Source organism: Podospora pseudocomata, chromosome 6 (genome assembly GCF_035222375.1).
Source record: "Podospora pseudocomata strain CBS 415.72m chromosome 6, whole genome shotgun sequence".
Lineage (NCBI taxonomy): Eukaryota > Fungi > Ascomycota > Sordariomycetes > Sordariales > Podosporaceae > Podospora > Podospora pseudocomata.
This window is the reverse complement of record NC_085890.1, coordinates 2120307-2138086: the sequence shown is the minus strand read 5'-3', so window position 1 is coordinate 2138086 and position 17780 is coordinate 2120307. Positions and strand designations below refer to the sequence as shown.

At 52.4% G+C, this 17780-nt stretch overlaps 8 protein-coding genes across 8 annotated transcripts; 3 read left to right on the top strand and 5 right to left on the bottom strand.

The window, feature by feature from the left end:
• Window positions 1-2360: 2360 nt before the first annotated feature.
• On the bottom strand, window positions 2361-4349 carry RPT5 (26S proteasome regulatory subunit 6A). The gene is made up of 4 exons (XM_062891782.1): window positions 3827-4349; window positions 3344-3759; window positions 2653-3287; window positions 2361-2593 (listed from the first exon to the last, which is right to left on the bottom strand). The coding sequence occupies exons 1-4, from the start codon at window positions 4135-4137 to the stop codon at window positions 2573-2575; spliced, it is 1383 nt and encodes a 460-aa protein (XP_062740708.1). The 5' UTR covers window positions 4138-4349; the 3' UTR covers window positions 2361-2572.
• Window positions 4350-4507: 158 nt separating this feature from the next.
• On the bottom strand, window positions 4508-5591 carry QC762_600870 (uncharacterized protein; the record flags this gene model as incomplete). Its single annotated transcript, XM_062891783.1, has 2 exons — window positions 4508-4906; window positions 4966-5591. 2 exons carry the CDS (start codon window positions 5589-5591, stop codon window positions 4852-4854), a joined length of 681 nt encoding a protein of 226 aa, XP_062740707.1. The 3' UTR covers window positions 4508-4851.
• Window positions 5592-5966: 375 nt separating this feature from the next.
• On the bottom strand, window positions 5967-7338 carry QC762_600880 (uncharacterized protein; the record flags this gene model as incomplete). Its single annotated transcript, XM_062891784.1, has 2 exons — window positions 5967-6088; window positions 6342-7338. The coding sequence occupies 2 exons, from the start codon at window positions 7336-7338 to the stop codon at window positions 5967-5969; spliced, it is 1119 nt and encodes a 372-aa protein (XP_062740706.1).
• On the top strand, window positions 6134-9291 carry TRP4 (anthranilate phosphoribosyltransferase). The gene is made up of 2 exons (XM_062891785.1): window positions 6134-8175; window positions 8238-9291. The coding sequence occupies exons 1-2, from the start codon at window positions 7843-7845 to the stop codon at window positions 9141-9143; spliced, it is 1239 nt and encodes a 412-aa protein (XP_062740705.1). The 5' UTR covers window positions 6134-7842; the 3' UTR covers window positions 9144-9291.
• Window positions 9292-9480: 189 nt separating this feature from the next.
• Window positions 9481-12207, bottom strand: trl1 (tRNA ligase; the record flags this gene model as incomplete). The annotated part of the gene is made up of 2 exons (XM_062891786.1): window positions 9481-9678; window positions 9772-12207. 2 exons carry the CDS (start codon window positions 12205-12207, stop codon window positions 9481-9483), a joined length of 2634 nt encoding a protein of 877 aa, XP_062740704.1.
• A 1039-nt stretch (window positions 12208-13246) lies between these two features.
• QC762_600920 (uncharacterized protein) lies at window positions 13247-13873 on the top strand (the record flags this gene model as incomplete). Its single annotated transcript, XM_062891787.1, has 1 exon — window positions 13247-13873. The coding sequence occupies one exon, from the start codon at window positions 13247-13249 to the stop codon at window positions 13871-13873; it is 627 nt and encodes a 208-aa protein (XP_062740703.1).
• A 20-nt stretch (window positions 13874-13893) lies between these two features.
• QC762_600930 (uncharacterized protein) lies at window positions 13894-15180 on the bottom strand (the record flags this gene model as incomplete). Its single annotated transcript, XM_062891788.1, has 5 exons — window positions 13894-14381; window positions 14434-14562; window positions 14617-14718; window positions 14772-14979; window positions 15037-15180. 5 exons carry the CDS (start codon window positions 15178-15180, stop codon window positions 13894-13896), a joined length of 1071 nt encoding a protein of 356 aa, XP_062740702.1.
• Window positions 15181-15489: 309 nt separating this feature from the next.
• Window positions 15490-17276, top strand: QC762_600940 (uncharacterized protein). Its single transcript, XM_062891789.1, has 4 exons — window positions 15490-15773; window positions 15827-16725; window positions 16791-16996; window positions 17044-17276. The coding sequence occupies exons 1-4, from the start codon at window positions 15660-15662 to the stop codon at window positions 17259-17261; spliced, it is 1437 nt and encodes a 478-aa protein (XP_062740701.1). The 5' UTR covers window positions 15490-15659; the 3' UTR covers window positions 17262-17276.
• Window positions 17277-17780: the final 504 nt, after the last annotated feature.

Genomic DNA, 17780 nt, shown 5'->3' with positions numbered 1-17780 from the left:
ATCACAGCTCGTTCGTATTGCAAACCTGACTTGGTATCGTGAGAATGAATGCTATGTTGCCTGTGCAAGTAGCACACACCTCAAAATGGTACCATATAGGCGCGCGCGGATCATAGCATGTCGTATGTAGACCAATCACCTGAAACACGAGAAACAGCCTCGGATAGTACCCCTTTGAGCCAAAATGGGCGCAGTCTTCTGCTTTATATCGAAGAATTACCATGTTCCTCTCCAGAGGATGTCCCAAACTCGTCTAGTAATTATACCTGATCAACATTACATCAAAAGACACTCCACAGATGATGATGGTGTTAAATCCATAGTTCTTATTGTTTGGACCTATTTCAACATTTCCTGTATTGCGCAGGCCACAGATCAGTGAATACCAAGCAAACGATCACTCACTGGAAACTTTAACCATTTTCATCAACCCACAAGAAAGCATAACTTTATTGCTGCTATTGTAAAGAACTTGGGATTGTCGTCGGGGTCAGGTTGTTTTAAAATACGAATACTATACTCTGTGTTGTTGTAGATTTTCCACCTGATATCCATTGATTTGAGGAAACGTAGGTAGCCATGCTACAGACTAAGTACCTGGGCACGATGACTTGGAAAATGTAATCCAAATTGAACGTTCCACTGTGTATCGCGAGGGAAACCCCCATTAACACCTGCAAACATGTAATAAACATGCAAAACCCCATGAAGGATCCAACAAGCTAGTACAGCCCATGTCCCATATTCAGATCAAATCCCATACCCAGCTTCTACTATTCATTTACCCGTCCGCAACCTGCCCATCAATCATTCCCGCCCAACTCTGTATTTACTATCAACGCGGATACGCCACCAGGTCATATTTTCCCTCGATCTGTATAGGTATCTCACCCCGTGTCGCTCAACCCTGCAAGCCAGCAGCCCCTGGTGTTCCCCAACCAAGCTATTTCTGCGCTCATCCCCTCCGTCCGGTCCTCGACCCCATACTCCCCCCCCCCAGCGGGCGTTATTTACCATTCACCATGCGGACTGGATGGTCTAGTAGGACAGGCGCCAGTGGGCGCTCCATGTCGGAGGTCCATGGAGCTTCACACCTCCTATTTATCGGCTTCGCATAGCACCTACCTATTGGCTTGCTTGCGGACTGATGTGTACATCCGTGGGGCCATCTGCTAAGTTGGCACGCGCTCGGTAATAGTTGGTCTCTGCCTTATGCATCCCACCTGAAGCCAGCGGCTTCTCATAACCAGAGATTTGCTTGTTATCCGCGGTGGAGATGAAATGATACCAGGGCCGGTCGCTGGGATGAGATGATAGCTGAGGAATTGGAGGGGGCATACTGACGGGGAAGGAGGGGAGAGTTGGTGGTGGTGTTTTGTTCAATTTGCTGCGCGGTACCTGGTGAGCTGGGTGAGCCGGGTAGTCGGGTGAGCGGGAGATGCGCACTGGTCGACTCAGCCATGGTGAAGGTAATAAAAGGGGCAGAGTGATGTAGGAACGAGGTGTTGATGGGTGAGAGTTTCAGGGAGTGTAGAGACAAAGAGAGAATAAGCTGTAAGATATTGTCTGTCGACAGTTAGGCCCAGGAAAAGACTCGTAGTATCGGGGAGAAGACTTTCAGTATTGGAAAAAGAACTGAGAGGATGAATGGATAGACTTCATGTGTCTTGGTAAAAACTATATCTGTCGAGGAGAGGACTGAGAATACTGAGGAATATCCGTTAAACCTCAACTTGCTCAAAATAATCCAAGACAGCCAGACGATATCACCTATCTTATGTTATCCTATAGCGACTCTTACCTTGACTATTTTTCTTCTCCTCCTCTTCAACCATCCATACAATCCAAAACCGTAACTTACCAGTCCCTTGAACAATTACCTCCCATTATTCACATCATCATATTTATTATCAACGTACCCATGATTATAAGAGCTCCGTTGACCGCCAGGAATTCATCGTTCTTCAGCCCCCTTAAAAGCTTTACATCAACAGAAGAAGTAGACAAACTACCCCTGTCAAACCCCCATCGCACAGCCATACCAGAACCAAGCCTGTGTTATAGTAAGACAGCCCCAGCCGTTTTCGTTAAAAGATACCTTAGGTTGTTGACAACCCCCTTGACCATTATGGAGGCCTATTAACTATCTTTAAAAGCTTCCTTTCAAGCAGCAGAACCCCAGAGTGACCAGCCTCGACAAAATAACGCGAGCATCCCCAGGTCGAGTACAAACCGGAACAGATCCCCGTCAGGCATCCTACAAGAGCCAGCTGTATCATATCGAACCAAGGCTGCAGTGGCTTCGAATGAAGCAAACCTGAACTCACCTGTCGAGTTAAAGCCCAACCATACAAACACCACAAGGAACAAGAAAATCACAAAGACACACAAGATTGGTTCATCATAACCCGTGTCGCTTTGCTGAAATAGTATTACGCAACGACCGGCTTCCGCCACTTCTTCTATGATACCGCGGCACATGCACATCTACCATGCGCCCCCAGCCATCCAGTGCCATTGCCATTTCCCAGCCCCATCCTCCGCTTGAATACAAAGCCAGACCGAAAACAGATTACGCATAAAAGTTGACCGTCTGAAAGAAACGTTAGCAATGTGGCCGAAAACCGAGGTGCCGGGCAAGGGGGTACTCACGTCTTTCTTCTTGGACTGTACTTCAGCAATGGCATCGACATAGTGCTCATGCCCAATCTTGTTCTTCCCCATCCGCAGGGCAATCATGCCAGCCTCAACACAAACAGCCTTGAGCATGGCACCACCAAACTCGTCTGTGCTGCGCGCCAGTTCGCCCCAGTTGACGTTCTCATCCACCTTCATCTTGCGGGAGTGGATCTTGAGAATCTGAGCCCGGGCTTCCTCGTTGGGATACGGGAACTCAATCTTGCGATCAAGACGGCCGGAACGCAGCAGCGCAGGGTCGAGGACATCCACTCTGTTTGTGGCGGCGATGACCTTGATGCGGTCGTCCGAGGCGAAGCCATCCAGCTGATTGAGAAGCTCCAACATGGTTCTTTGGACTTCACGGTCACCACTCTTCTCACTGTCGAAACGCTTGGTACCAATGGCATCCAACTCGTCAATGAAGATAATCGCAGGGGCCTTCTCCTTCGCCAGAGCGAAGCAATCTCTCACAAGCTTGGCACCATCACCAATGAACATCTGCACCAATTGGGGACCGGCAAGCTTGAGGAAAGTGGCATCAGTCTGCGCAGCGCACGCTCTGGCCAAGAGCGTCTTGCCGGTACCTGGAGGGCCGTACATCAAGCATCCTGAGTAATAGGTCAGCACACCTGATACAACATCCCTAGAATACAGGTGAACATACCCTTTGGAGCCTTGATACCAATCTTCTTGAACCTCTCGGCCTCCTTCATCGGCCAGACAATAGCTTCGATGATCTCATCGATCTGCTTGTCCAAACCACCAACATCGCTGTACTTCTCCGTGGGCTTCTCGTCAACCTCCATCGCCTTGACTCTGCTGTCATACTCAGCCGGCAGAGTGTCCAAAATAAGATACGAGTCCTTATTCACACCGATAAGATCGGCAGGCTGCAGCTTGTCTGGGTCGACGAGACCGATAAGGGGTAAGAAGATCGTTTGCCTAGTCGATGTCTTGATCACGGCCGATTTACCAACACGGATAGCATCCAGGTCGATGTTGGCGCCCTCTTCGGATGATTCGGCGGTGGGGTCGAGGTCTAAGAGCTCAACGACATTGCCAACAAGATAGGGCAATTGTCTATGGCGCAAAGCCGTGTCAGCGATACACTACCGAGGAGGAAGCATGATCTATTGCCATTCCCTACCTGTTGTTGTCAATCTTCTCCTTGTTCTCCTTAATCTTCTCCAGCATAGTCTGCTTCTCGTGCGTTAACCGCTGGTACTCGCTTCTCATGATTCTGGCGTCATTGTCGAGAAGTCGGCGGCGAGTGTTGATGTCCTCTGTGGCAAGAGCCAGAATCTCCTCGTCCAGCACATCCTCCTCGGGCTCGGCATCCTTCATCTCGGCATCGCCATCCCCTTGTCTCTTGCTCTTGTCGTCCTTCTTCTCGTCCTTCTTTTTGTCGTCGTCATCGCGGCGGCTGGTCAGACCAGCAAGGTCCTCGAGTGTAGACATGGTGCTGGGTAGCGACTGAGGTGGGGTGTGGATGAGAATGCGGATGAAATGGAGTAATCCAAAGTTTGAAGAGATGCGCAGCAGAGATGCAGAGTTTCGCGGTCAAGCTCCGAGTCGGTAGAAGCTTCGTTGTCTGGGTGGTGATGGGGGTTGTAGTTGGTGGTTGATCGGAAAGGTTGTGGAAGCCCGGAGCTCACTCGAAATGGTCCAGGAGCTGGGCTGTAGCAGGCAAAAGCGCGACGTAACCAGCAAGGCGGCGGGATCCACCTTGCCCAGAAGCCAACCACAGCCCGGGGATCGCTGACTAACACCAGCTCCCAAAGGTACCATGCAAGGCTGAGCACATCATTCTTTCTGTTCGACTTTCATGGGACAATGGACCGTGATGTGTACAAATATGAGGCGGCATGGGTAATTGCATTGTAGTGTTGCGGAGGCTTAGACATTGAAGCCATCATCTGCAAGTCTTCCCAATCCTATACGCCTGATATGGCTAGCTGAATAACAGCCCCCCAGCACCAGAAATCGTCAAAAGCATATGCCTCCCAAACATAGAATAAAATTAGACGGCCCATAACGAATAAGTACTGTACGCCGTGTAATTGAAACGCTCCCAAACTCCGAAGCACCGCCTTAAAACTCTCCATGTCCTCATGTGCCGGCATCGTTCCGTAGTCATAGCCCTTGTCATGGTCCACCACCCTCCCATTTCCATCACTCATCATCGAGAATCCTGCTCGCTATCCGTCCAACAATCGGCACCTCATACCTATATCACAGTCAGTCATCTTCATCTTTCCCAGAGCCCCGTCCAAAGTGAAAACCCACCTATCCAGCGTATCAGCATCCCGATACGCATTCAACACCAACCACCCAATCAACACCAAATCCCCCAAAAACATCACCCAGCTCAAGAAACTCGACCAGCTAAACAGCAAATGCAGGACAAACAGCCCCGTGAAAAGCAAGCTCGACTGCCACGCATGAAACCGGACGTAATCACTCTTCCTCTCCAAAATCAACAGCAATATTCCCCCCAGCGGCGGAAACGCCAAATACGCCAGACAAGCCTCATAATCCAGCCTCAACCCCAAGCTCGTATCGAACTCCGATACCATCCCCTCCCTCGCCCCCAGACTGCTAAAGTAATCCCCCATCGCGCTCGACGCCACCCCGTTCCCGGTCTCGTTCTGATACGAATCCCCGCTCGTCCAGACGTTTGCCGCCAGCGGACTCTGATATCGCCCTACATTATCCCCGCTCCACGCCCTCTGCGGCTGCGGGTGTTGAAGCGGCGGGGGTGAGTTCGCTGGTGGACGGTGTTGGTAGTTGGACGGGGAAAACGCTCCCCTGCGTGTGGTATCGAGTGACGTTCTCGGAGACCCAGCGGTGGTGCTGTTGGATGGGGAGCGGGTGTGCTCTGGTGGGGAGGACTGATAGGGTGCAAAGTCCATGTTTGTGTGTGTGTGTCTAACAAGGGAGCTAACACTGTCTAGCTTGTTATGTTTGAAGCTTGCCAACACACACCAAAATACGACCAGCGAGCGAGCCTGTTGAAGGTCGACGATATGCAGCGGTGGTCCGATTAATATCGTGAACAGTGGTCTGCGGGTGGTGCGGGGGAGACCGCCGACCAGGAAAGCGGGACGGTGGGTTGCGAACGAGGGGAGGGGTGTAAGACTTGGGTGGGCCTTGGTTGGGGAAAGAGCTTAGAAAGCTTGATACTTGGCCGGCATGGTCTAGACTCTGTGGGTAGATTTCTTGGTTAGAATCTCCTTCAACAAAACCGGGGAGGGAGGGAGAAGTACCCGTGATATGAAGCTGAAGTGTCAAGGGAAATCACCCTCGCACCACAAGAAGCTGGTGTTGCGTTGCTGAGCCGCATTGAGCTGGGGGGGATGACGCGCGCAAGGAAAGCATCCCGTTAAGCCGACCGGGGTAGGCACCTGAGCTGCAGGGACGGTATGTTAGTGGGGCTTTGCACTCACTGACACATGAAAGAAACACATCATCAAATGATGTTTAACTTGTTTGCATTGAATCTTTACAGTATATTTTACAGCTCCAGATCTCGCATATACTGCAGTGCAAGATCGTGGGTAATGACACCAGCACGCTCCCCCACGCCCGCCAAGACATGAAATGTGATAGACACCCACCAGCTCAAGCTTAAGCATCGGCCTTCTTCTCCTCCGTCTTCCCACCGTTCTGCTCCTCCTCCAACACAGTTCTCCTGCTCTCCATCGTGAGCCAGAGCGCCTTGCCCGCACCCTCGAGCGTCGAGGTGAGACCCATGCCCGCGCTCTGGAGCATGTGCACAAGCTGGGCACGCAGACCATCCAGACCATTCTCGATGCCACCAACCCACTTGACGCCCTCCATATCAAACGCCTTGTCCTCAATCCGGGCACCAATGAGCAGCAGCTTCTGCAGGGCGCTCTGGGTGATAGGTTCATGATAACCGGGGTTCTTCTTTCTTGTTGGCGCAGGGAACTGTGGAGGGCTGGGGGCGAGAATGCTGAGGGCAGCAGCAAGATGTTGGGGCGACACAGCTGGGAGAGTGAACGCCGCCACAGGACCGACCATAAGAGCTGAAAGCTGAGCGTATGTGGAGGTTTCAGGAATCTTAGTCTCGCCCATGGTGACACTCTTGACGGCCTTCCAGGCAGCCTTGGAAAGATCGTGGTTGTACGTGACCTTTACCCTCTTGCCGGTAGCAGTAGGAGCAGAGGTGGGCTCGACTTTCGAGGGATCGAAGAACTCGACCAGCTTCATGGCGACATCAAAGATACTTGTTCTGACGACCTGGATCTTAGCCTTGGAGGCAATATCGGCAGACGCATCTCCCGTAGCTGGTACAGCGTCAAGAGCGGCCTTGAGTTCCCGTCTAACAGCAATCCATTCCTCGGCAGTCAGGTTATTGTGTTGGAACAGGAGAACCACGGGGGTGGTGCGGAGGAGGGAGGTATATGTTCGGAGTAGCTGGGCCTTCCGGGTCTCGCCAGGACGGGCCGTTGGCGGTTTTGTGGGAGGGACATAGTCGTCGGGCAGGCTCAGGCCTCTAGATACCGTCGCATATTGTCTGGCGGCCGAGGTCACTGCTGGGGTTGATGGGCGTAGGAGAGCAGCAGATGGTCTGGAGGGTTTGACAGCAGCAGTCAGGCCGCGGGCCGACGCTGTGCATCGTAATCTTGGTGGCATGGTGTTTGCTTCTTCTGGTCAGTCTGGTGTTCAACCCTTTCCCATGGCGCAGTATACCAACCTGGTCTAACAAATGGCCTCCCTCTCGTTCAACAACCTCTACGGCTTCCAATCCGGCAACCCAGAAATTTTGGCCGCGGCGCCAATGGAACGGCAGGGTGGTCCAAGCTTCCTTCAATTCAGACCCAATAGCGTCTCACCGCCTAAATTCTGCCAAAAGTGACAGGCTGCCTACCCCTGTAACTTCCCCCGCTGTAACTTGGTAATCGAGGGGCCGTCGCCGGAAGCTGTGCGGGACAAAGCATTCAACTCAGACCTGTAAGCTCCTGGCCATGTTTCCTTTCAAGATGACTCAACCTTCTCACTTTTGTTTTCTTGCCATTGGATTTCAGGAGTTGCTGCTGGGAATTCGGCATTCCCCAATCAAATAGAAACCGTTTCAATCCAAGCCACTTTCCCACTTATTCCAGACCAACTCTGCGACTTTAGTTCAAACTGCCCACCATGCCGTCGCAAACAGCAACAGCCCCCGCCGAGCTCCCCCCAGTCGACATTAAACCTCTTCTCTCTCGACTCTGGCCAGTAGGCCACCCAGACACCGTCTCCCCCGACGAGATCGCCAATGCCATCTCCTACTTCTTCACCAACCAAGTCTCCGATGTCCAAGCCGGCTCCCTCCTCATGTGCCTGCACTTCACCGGCCTCGACCGCCAAGCAGAAGTGCTCTCCAAGACGGCGCAAGCCATGTTGAAATCAGCCGCCAAAATCGACGTAGATGAGCTTCGCAAAGTAGTCGACTCCCGCCGGCGACCAGAAGGCGACTACCAAGGAGGCCTTGTTCGTCCCTCCCCCCCTCCGCTTTTTCCCTTTCCTTCACTAACCCCCCTCTCCTTCTCCAGGTCGACATAGTTGGCACAGGAGGCGACTCCCATAACACATTCAACATCTCCACCACCTCCTCCATCCTCGCCTCCTCCCTCCTCCTCATCGCCAAACACGGCAACAAAGCCTCCACCTCCAAATCCGGCTCGGCCGACCTCCTCAACTGCATGACTCCCCTCCCCCCCAAAATCTCCCTCATCACCCCCTCCACCATTTCTCTTCTGTATTCCCGTTCCAACTACGGCTTCCTCTTCGCCCCAGTATTCCACCCAGGAATGAAATACGTCGCCCCCATCCGCCGCCAGCTCCCCTGGAGAACAGTCTTCAACCTTGTCGGCCCCCTAGCAAACCCAACTGACATCTCCTCCCCCCCCCTCCTCGAAGCACGCATGATCGGTGTAGCGCGTAAAGATATCGGTCCTGTCTTCGCCTCTGCCTTGGTTATGGCCGGAGCAAAAAAGGCAATGGTTGTTTGTGGTGATGAGGAGCTAGATGAGATTTCTTGTGCGGGGGAGACACTCTGCTGGAGGATTGTGGACGGGAAGACGGAAAATTTCCGGTTGCATCCGCGAGACTTCGGGCTGCCAACTCACCCGCTTAGTGAGGTCTCTCCGGGCAAGGAACCGCATGAGAATGCGGCGATTCTGACGAGGATTCTGAACGGGGAAGTGCCGGATGATGATCCGATTTTGCATTTTGTGCTGATCAACACGGCGGCGTTGTTTGTTGTTGCGGGGGTTACCGAGGCGGAGACGAGTGATATGGGGTATGGGGATGACGGTAAGGTCATTACTGAAAGGGGGCCGGGAGGGGGGAGGTGGAAGGAAGGAGTTAGAAGGGCGAGGTGGGCGGTCAAGAGCGGGGAGGCGGCGAGGCAGTGGGCGAGGTTTGTCGAGGTTACAAACTCGTTTCCCGAAGAGTAGACTTGTCAACTCTTTTGACCGATTCAGAAAGGGAAAAGGAAGGGGAAGGGAAGGGGTGAATATCAAAGTCCAAGTTTCAGGCATATGACTTGTTTGGAGTGAATATGTGTGACGTTTCACGCATGCTCCTACAGTTTTGAGCAAGAGCCGATGCAATTGAGATATCATATTAGCTTTTTAGCTAGAAATCGCCAAATGAATCTACTTAATCATCGCCACCAAATCTGACCCTTTTCTTTCTAGTGATTAGTGATACATCCCAAGAAAATAACCACCTGCTTTCCACCACCCCAAAAAGCATCAAGCAATACAATCCCAAAATCTTTCCTCCCCATGTCTACAACTTGGCACCACCACCCCCATAATCTAGCCCCCCACCCCTCACCTTCCCATTCCTACCCCTCGGAGCATCCCTCTGCCCCCTCCCATACCTCCACCACCGATTCCTATTCCTCCCACCACCACCACCACCACCACCACCACCACCACCATCATCACCATTGGCATGCCCCCGCGAAACAGCCTCCCCAGCATCCTACCTAGAAAGCACCCCCCGCACGACACCCTTCAACCCCGGCCTCCCCTCCAAAACCACCTCCCCAATTCCCGTCCCCTCCCCGCTACCTACCTCCAACCACCTCATCAACAAATCATTCGACTCCTTCGGCTTAATCCCATCGCTCCTCGTGCCAACAGTAATATGCGCAACCCTGTTCACACACTCCCACTTCGGCTTCGTCTCCTCCTTCCCATCCTTCCCCATAACAGTAATCACATCCCCCTCCCCAGGCACCAGCCTAACCACAATCGCCATAACCCTCTCATCAAACACCACCCTCTCAAGCTGAACCTCCATCTCCCCCAGCCTCCCATCGTCATGAATCTGCCCATCCGCCTCATGAACAGCCACATACCGATCCCAAAGTTCTTTATTCTCCTTGGCTCCAGCGCGGTGCATCAACGTAACGTGGAACTTGGCCTGGATCCTCCTCTGGCCCTGAAGCATCTTGTAAAACTTTGCCTGCTCGTTGCCCACTGAGGCGAAAGCCTTCTCCAGCGCGTCCAACACGTCCTTGGTCTGGACGTCGACAGACATGTATTCGAGAGGCTTCTTCTTGATCTGCCTGCCAGTAACAGGGTTGATCTGTTGGTGAGGCTTCTTGCCCTTGTTGTTGGAGCGATCGGGGATGTTGTGTCTCAGATTAGGAGTATGCCCCTCCAGAGCAGCCTTGATGGCCTCATCCATAGCCTCAGGAGAAGGAACCTCAGTGACAAGCTTGGGGTAGAGACGGTGAAGCTCCTTGATGACAATCTCGAGGTTGGCTCTGCTTCCGACGGTAGGGTCGAGGTCAATCACGGCGTCGAAACCGGCATCTGGCTCCTTCTCTGGATCGCAGGGCTCAAACCGGTGGAGGAATCCCTCCATGATACCGACTACCTTGCCCATGTCCGTGGCAGCCTGGATGGTCTGGTGGTTGTCGCCACGGCTGAGCACGCGGTCCTGGGTGATCTTTCGGATGTTTTCGACGTCGTTGTGGACAAAGTGGAGAGCCACAAGCCTGGCATTGGTGTGCTGAAGCTTGACATCCGTGATCAACTGCTTGCGTTCGTGCTTCTGGGCGTTGTTGCGGTCGGCAAAGACGGCAGTGACCTCGTCAAGCTCGTCAAGGAGAGCCTTGGTGAAACGCGGAGGGCGCTTGGGACCGGTGATGTTGTCATTCTGGATGTGACCCCAGCCGAAGAGCTTGGTGAGAGCAACTCCGATAGTCGTCTTACCGCATCCAATAGTAGCGATCGGAACAACAATCACATCTCGTGTCACCTCGGTGAGCCCTCCGTTGCCATGCAATTCCTCAAAATTGGCGGCATCAGACCCCTTCATCTGCTTGAACTCGAGGAAGTCGTTTCTCAGCTTGATGATGCCATGGTTCTGCTGGTAGAGCTTGCCCAAGTTTCGATCAGCGGCCAACCTCTTGCGGGCGTACAAAAGATACTCCTCAGTGATCTTGACGTGCTTCTTGATCCTCGGCTGCTTCCCCGAGATCAGAGACTTGGTGCACTCTCTCCACTGGCGGTACATCAGATAGGGCTCCTCGAACTTGTACTTGAAGAACCAATCCATAAAAGGTTGCTTCGTAGAATCGTGGCTCATCTTGCAGCGGATGACAAAGCCCTCCACGTCACGCCCATCATGTGCTCCGGTTTCGGCAACCTCCTCAAGGAAAGCTTTGACCTCCTTGATATCGTCAATCATGATGAGCCCCGTCTTGACGAAGCCCCAGTCCTCGGCGAACTTCTGGACAAGCTGCGAAGGGTAGGTGAAGAATTCAGGAAGGTTGAGGTTGATGCCGTGAAGGTAAAGACCGGCCTTGTCCGGCCCGTAGGCCAAAATATGCTCCTCAAAGTTGTCATCGCAAAGCTCAGCAACAGCAGTGGCGTTCCTCCTTCTCAGTTCCCTGGCCAAATCCTCCTTGGTTTTTCCAATACGCTGCAACTGTCTCTCGATATGCTTCTCGCCAACGCTGGCGTGGCTGTGCTCAGCATCCTGCCGGTCTCCAGTCGAGTGTTTGCTGCAGACAAGAAGTGTGTCGTCCTCAAGCCCGCTGATGAAGATGATGCATCCGTTTTCTTTCAGCGTGAGCTCATATGGGCCCTTGGTTCTGCTCAGAATATTGTCCCAATCCGTCTCGCGTACCTCGCCGCAGTTGAAAAACTTGTCGTACCCCCGAATGACGATTTCCGGGGTGCCGTCCTGTCGTTTGGTGGTGAACAGGCCGCGAGCGTAGGTTGGGAGATCTCTTCGCTTGTAGTCCCACTCCTGAAATCTCCACGAGTCTACTGTCGCCTTGGTTGGCGAGGCGGCAACGGCGTACTTTGTCTTCTTGACGTGGAAGCCGCTCCTTCCCTTGCCCTTTTTGGCACCGTCATCGAGGCCGCGGAGAAGGCCAGCGATCTGCTGGGGATCTTGGCTGATGTATGGGACTTTCATGTCGACTGCATCTTTGGCGTAGTCGGTCGAAGCCTTGTATTTAAGCGAAAGTGGGTTATCTACCATATCCGTCATGTTGGCTGTGATTTGGTTGCTGTGTTGGTGGTCAAGTCAGATAAGTGGTGGTGAACGGGAAGGTGAGGTTTGTTGAATTATGAGGGGTGAAGAAGTTGTGGTGGATACGGTGACCAGAAGGCTTTCCTGGCTGAGAGTTGGGAGAGAGAGGATTTATAGAGAGCTGCGTTAGCCTTTTTCGTTGCAGAGTGTAAAGAAACGTCGAGAGTTTGACAAGGTGGGAAGGCGGCAGTTTACAGCATATATATGTTTTCGCTGGAGGCTTCGTAAAGACTGGGAAGAGGGACCTGGGACGGATCAAAGGCAGTCACGCCTCAAATCGGCCCAATGAATCAACGACCCGACGCCTAGGGCAGCACGAAAGCAGTAGGCCGATAGCAGTCGCCCCTGGATTGAGAGAAAGACACACACAGGCTTGACTGTTGCTTCAGACAATGGTGCACTGTGCCTGCTTTGAAGGGGCCCTGTAAGCGACAAGCAGCCATTCGGCATAAGAGTCACACCTTGGGGATTGGCGACCGTGTTGGTGAAAACAAAAAGGCAGTGCTTAATTTTGAGGACGGAACCAACCACGCGAGGCCTCACGGTTATACGTTGTTGGTGCTGGCTAGAACCTGCAGATTATTCTCTAGCATGATGATGATGAATTTACCATTACCCATCTTTTATATCAATACTAAGAGCCAGCTATGAAGAACAATGGTGAAGATCATGACGCTATAGAGAAGAGTTCTCTCTGTGGTGTGCCCAAGTTTAGGGCCTGAAAGTCGGCCCACCAGCTGCCGACTCCCGACAAAGTGGCGCTAAGGCACCGGCATTTTCAGTGGAGACCCGTTCTCTGCCAGACTGTTTTTAAGCATGGCATCCCTGTCGTGCCCCGCGTGGTGTAAACCCCCACCGAAATTTTGTTGATAGCACTGCCCCTCCAAGCCTTGATCACGAACCAAAAGAACACTCCCAGCGACATCCTACCCTATACGATACGAACAACCCAGAACCATCTGTCCATTTTCTTGACTGCCACTCACTAACGCCCACCATGTCCCCTAACCCCTACCTCCTCGCCGCCGACAACCCGCAGGCCCTCCTTGAGCTCCTCCGCGAGAACCCCTCCATTGCCGTGAGCCAGGACGAGCACGGATACTCTCTCGTACACGCTGCCACCAGCTACAACCATTTCGACCTCCTCCGGAGCTTGATCAACGAATTCAAGGTCCCAGTCGATATCAAAGACGAAGATGGTGAAACAGCCTTGTTTGTGGTTGAGACAGTGGAAGCAGCTCGCATCCTAGTCGAAGAGCTGAAGCTCGACACCAAGATCACAAACGACGAAGGCCAAACCGCCAGAGAAAAGATCGAGGCTGAAGAAGAATTCCCAGAGGTTGCCGAGTATCTCGCTGGTTTAGAGGGCGCCAACGGGGTAGCTAATGGCACAGAATTGCCGCCTGCGCCCCAAGGGTTGAGGGTTACTGTTGGTACAATGGATGAGGCCGAGGCGGGCGAACAACAACCAGACCCTGAGTTCAGGAGAAGGATAGAGGAGCTGGCCGCCAGAGACGATATCCACACACCTGAGGGCCAAGCAGCTTTGCGCCAGCTTGTTGAGGAAGCCATTGGTGGAGAGGGCCTGGCTGAGGAGAGAAGTGTCCGCCCGAGACAGGACTAATTGATACCCGAGATTTATTGTCACTCATGACTCCTGACTTCCCACATGAGATACTCCCCCGGCCGATTTGGCGGTCGGAGAAAGGTACACTCAGTGTTGTCACCGGCAAGGCCTTTTGAAAAGGTGGTTGTACTGAAAGAGAACCACGTCTTGGAGGGGAGGACTGTGAAGAGGCCGATCAAGGTCTGACGGGTCCATGATGGGGAGAAAAATCCTCGCCAACTGAGCTTGCAGATTTTGGCTGGATTACTCCCATTTGGGATGCGGTATAATGACAGGTACGGGTCGATGCTGTCACCTTGTAGGATGCGAGGACTCTGTAGTCTGACCAGAGCAAGCCATTCATACAGTTCGGATGAGAAGTCCTCGAGCTCATCTCTGGCGATTTGCTCAGATGTGCCTGTTGATGGAATAAGGATCGGTACGAGAGCATCGATGTCTTGTGTGATGGATGGGTTAGACGTGCAGCTGGTTGGGGAGAGGGTGGCCAATGGGTCTGGGTCAGGCACTGCAAATCTAAATTAGCAGAAGAATGTCATGGGAAAATTGAGAGAACTCACCTGTGGAAGTCATATTGTAGAAAAGCCAAGTCATAGCCCCACTGAAGGCATTTTTGCTAGCATAGATCAGTCTGTCGTAGCCCTTCTTTCCCTTGACCATGGATGAGCTGTTGAGGTCGATCTCGACAACTACAAAGGATTGTTAGCAATAGTCAAAGAATGCGTATGCTAGATATGACTGACTCCAACGAGGCTTAATCCCACGATTTCCTTTCACGCCATGCGGCTTCCCCACCAAGCCGGCTCGCTCATATGCCTCCTTGTCGAGGAACATTGTCAAGTGCCCTACATACTGTTAGTCAATTGTCAACCTCTACCCGGCCTCTATCAATGCGTACCACTCTTCAAAGCAAAAACATTGTCAATCCCTCTTCTTCCCTCAGAGAGCATCAAAATATTTCCTTGCTTGATGTAACTGCTGTAAAAATCCCCAGATAGAATATCGTGCAGCGACATGACAATCCGCTTGTACTGGGGAGCAGCGTCATGCTTCACTAATTCTTCTTGGACTACCTCAAAAACTTCCTGGGGCAAGATGAGATCGGCCTTGTCAATTGGTCAGCATGGTGACTTTTGTGTGGGGTGATGAGGTAGATTGCGTACTGTGTAGACAAAATCCTGAGCTGCAAAGGCAGTCCACGGCTTGCCTTTAGATGGGGGCTGTTTAGGGTCTACATGGCCCATGACTCCGTGTGTGACGAAACATTTTGAGGATTGGTAGAAGGCTGGCTGCTGAAAAGAAAGCATCGTGGGCGGTTGTTTTGACCTGACTCCTCGATGCTGAATGTTTGGATGTGCTGTGATGGATTCGGATATCTGCCTGCGAGACGGTGCTGGACCGTCGTTGCGTTGAAACTGCCCTAGGCAAAATCTTGAGAATGGGTACGCCTGCACGAGGGGTGGTTTTAGTCCATGCATTACATACGCTGATTGGGCCTAGCTATTGACATTGGTGGAGTGTGCAAGCTAGATGCACCCCGGTGTGTTTCCAGACCAGCCCAAGACCACTTCTTCGGGTCCTCTTCAAACTTGGAGTGTAAAACTTCAAGTGAGTCAAAACTGTTTGCATTTGACTTTTAGAGTGAAAACATTTATACGCCAAATTCAGCATATTCTGTTGGTCGAAATATGCATCTGCCATAAGATAACTTATCTTGTTACACCATATAGAAGAGGAATTCCTCAAAGATCAAAACTCCCTGTCGACCCCTCACACACTCGAAAAAATGGAATATCTCATCCGTTTCTCCCAGTCTCACGAGACCTTCCGTCTCCCTGAGCTGCAAGCCCTAGCCGTTCTCGAAGGGATCGACATGGAAGTCGTATCCTACAGCCTAGACGTAAGCCTAACCTTGCCCCCCCTCAAAAACCCCTACTAACCGCTCCCTCCCAGTCCCCCTTCTGCATAATCCGCCTTCCCCTTTCCTCCCCTCCCATCACCACAACCACCCTCGCCCGCCGTCTAATCCGCCGCTCCATCCTCGCAATGTCCATCCACGAGCTCTGGGGCCACGGCCCCGACCTCGCCTCGGTCCACGCCGCCGTGAAATCCACCACCTCCCCCCTCTGGCCCTCCTATCTCTCCTGCTCCTTCAAATTCACCCTCGACTCCTACCAAGGCTCCCGCACCTCGGATCAAAAAGTCTCCATTATCAACTCCTTCTCCTACCTCGGCTTCATGGGCCCAATCAAAATGCGCCACCCCGACCAAGAATTCACCCTCCACGAACTCTGGCCCTTCAACTCCACCCCTTTGGGAATACCAGAGCCTAACCACTTGTACTTCACCCGCTACCTCGGCTCCTCCCTCCGTGACCTACCAAAGAAACTGGATTTGAAAAAGAGGAGGTATATCTCCACCACAAGCATGGACGCCGAATTAGCCCTCATCACAGCCAATATTGCGCTTGCCGGGCCGGGGAAGTTATTTTATGATCCGTTTTGTGGGACGGGGTCGTTTCCTATCGCGGTTGCCGAGTTTGGGGCGGTGGCGTTGGGGAGTGATATTGATGGGAGGAGTATCAGGGGTGATGGGGGGGAAAAGACGCTAAGGGGGAATTTTGAGCAGTATGGGCTTTTGGGGAGGTTGGGGGGGACGTTCACGGCTGATTTGACGAATAGTCCGATTAGGAAACAAGAACTAGGGAGTGATGGGGATGGGGTGAGGGGAAGGGTGTTTGATGGGATTGTGTGTGATCCGCCTTATGGGGTGAGGGAGGGCCTGATGGTGTTGGGGGTGAGGGATCCGGAGAAGACGCCTTGGGTGGAGAGGAAGGGGAGGGAGATGTACAAGTACGTTCATTCTGCGCACGATGGGGTGGTAAAAAAGGGGAAAAGGCTGACGAGGGAACGAACAGACAAGCGGATTTCATCCCGCCGAGGAAACCATATGGGTTTTTGGCGATGCTGGATGACATCCTCCAATTTGCGGCTCAAACGCTTGTCGACAATGGCAGAGTGGCATTCTGGATGCCGACTGCGAACGACGAAGAACAGGAGATGCCTGTGCCGAGTCATCCTTACCTGGAAACACTCTCAGTTTCTACCCAAGTGTTCAACAAATGTATGTCTTTCCCCCTCATTAACCTACCAATGCTAACCCCCCCCCAGGGTCCCGCCGTCTAATCTGCTACCGCCGCATCCCCGACAAAGACGTCGACTCAGCAGCCGTCAAAGCCCGCGAGGAGCGCAAACTAGTCGGCAAAACAGCCGACGAGCTCAACCCCTTCCGAAAAGCCTACTTTGAAGGGTTCCAAACATCCCCCGCAACAACTGGAACATCAACACCTGCTGCACCAGCAACAGAGACACCACCCCAAATTAAATGACACAAGTTATGAAATGGATAAAATGAGTGATCTCTCGTCTCTTGTTTTCTTCTCAGGTCAAAAACAAGACTTTATCAAAGATACCCATTTTGTAAGAAATTAAAAACATTAAAAAAAATTAAAGCATGTACAATGAAAAACTGCTCAAGAGGGAAGAAATAATAGAGCGCAAAGATTCCTGGCTATATATGTGCTTGTGTGTCCTCGGCCTGTCCCCCCGCCTATCATCATCACCCTCTTGGGAGTGGCCATGCTCTCGCTTGCAAAGTGTCTGTCGTTCTGCCCTTCATGTGTATGTGTCGCCTTCTGTCAATATAGATGTGCTAGTAGTAGGTGTAATATTCGTTCCCACCCCTCCCTCCTGCCTCCTTGCCCCCATCAAAAAAGATGCAAAGTAAAAGACAACCAAATAGAGGATACAAAGCCAAACTCATTCGACCAATGCAAACAGGCAACGCTGTGCCCCCTCACCTCGCCCACTCGTGAAACCTCCCTGCTTGAATTCGTGAAAAAATCAAT

Coding starts and splice junctions, on each gene's coding strand:
- RPT5 (XM_062891782.1), bottom strand. CDS start 4,137: ATGTCTACACTCGAGGACCTTGCTGGTCTGACCAGCCGCCGCGATGAC. Junction 3,760..3,826: donor GAGAAGATTGACAACAACAG/GTAGGGAATGGC, acceptor TTTGCGCCATAG/ACAATTGCCCTATCTTGTTG. Junction 3,288..3,343: donor TGGTATCAAGGCTCCAAAGG/GTATGTTCACCT, acceptor CCTATTACTCAG/GATGCTTGATGTACGGCCCT.
- QC762_600940 (XM_062891789.1), top strand. CDS start 15,660: ATGGAATATCTCATCCGTTTCTCCCAGTCTCACGAGACCTTCCGTCTC. Junction 15,774..15,826: donor TCGTATCCTACAGCCTAGAC/GTAAGCCTAACC, acceptor GCTCCCTCCCAG/TCCCCCTTCTGCATAATCCG. Junction 16,726..16,790: donor AAGGGGAGGGAGATGTACAA/GTACGTTCATTC, acceptor GGGAACGAACAG/ACAAGCGGATTTCATCCCGC.
- TRP4 (XM_062891785.1), top strand. CDS start 7,843: ATGCCGTCGCAAACAGCAACAGCCCCCGCCGAGCTCCCCCCAGTCGAC. Junction 8,176..8,237: donor GCGACTACCAAGGAGGCCTT/GTTCGTCCCTCC, acceptor CTCCTTCTCCAG/GTCGACATAGTTGGCACAGG.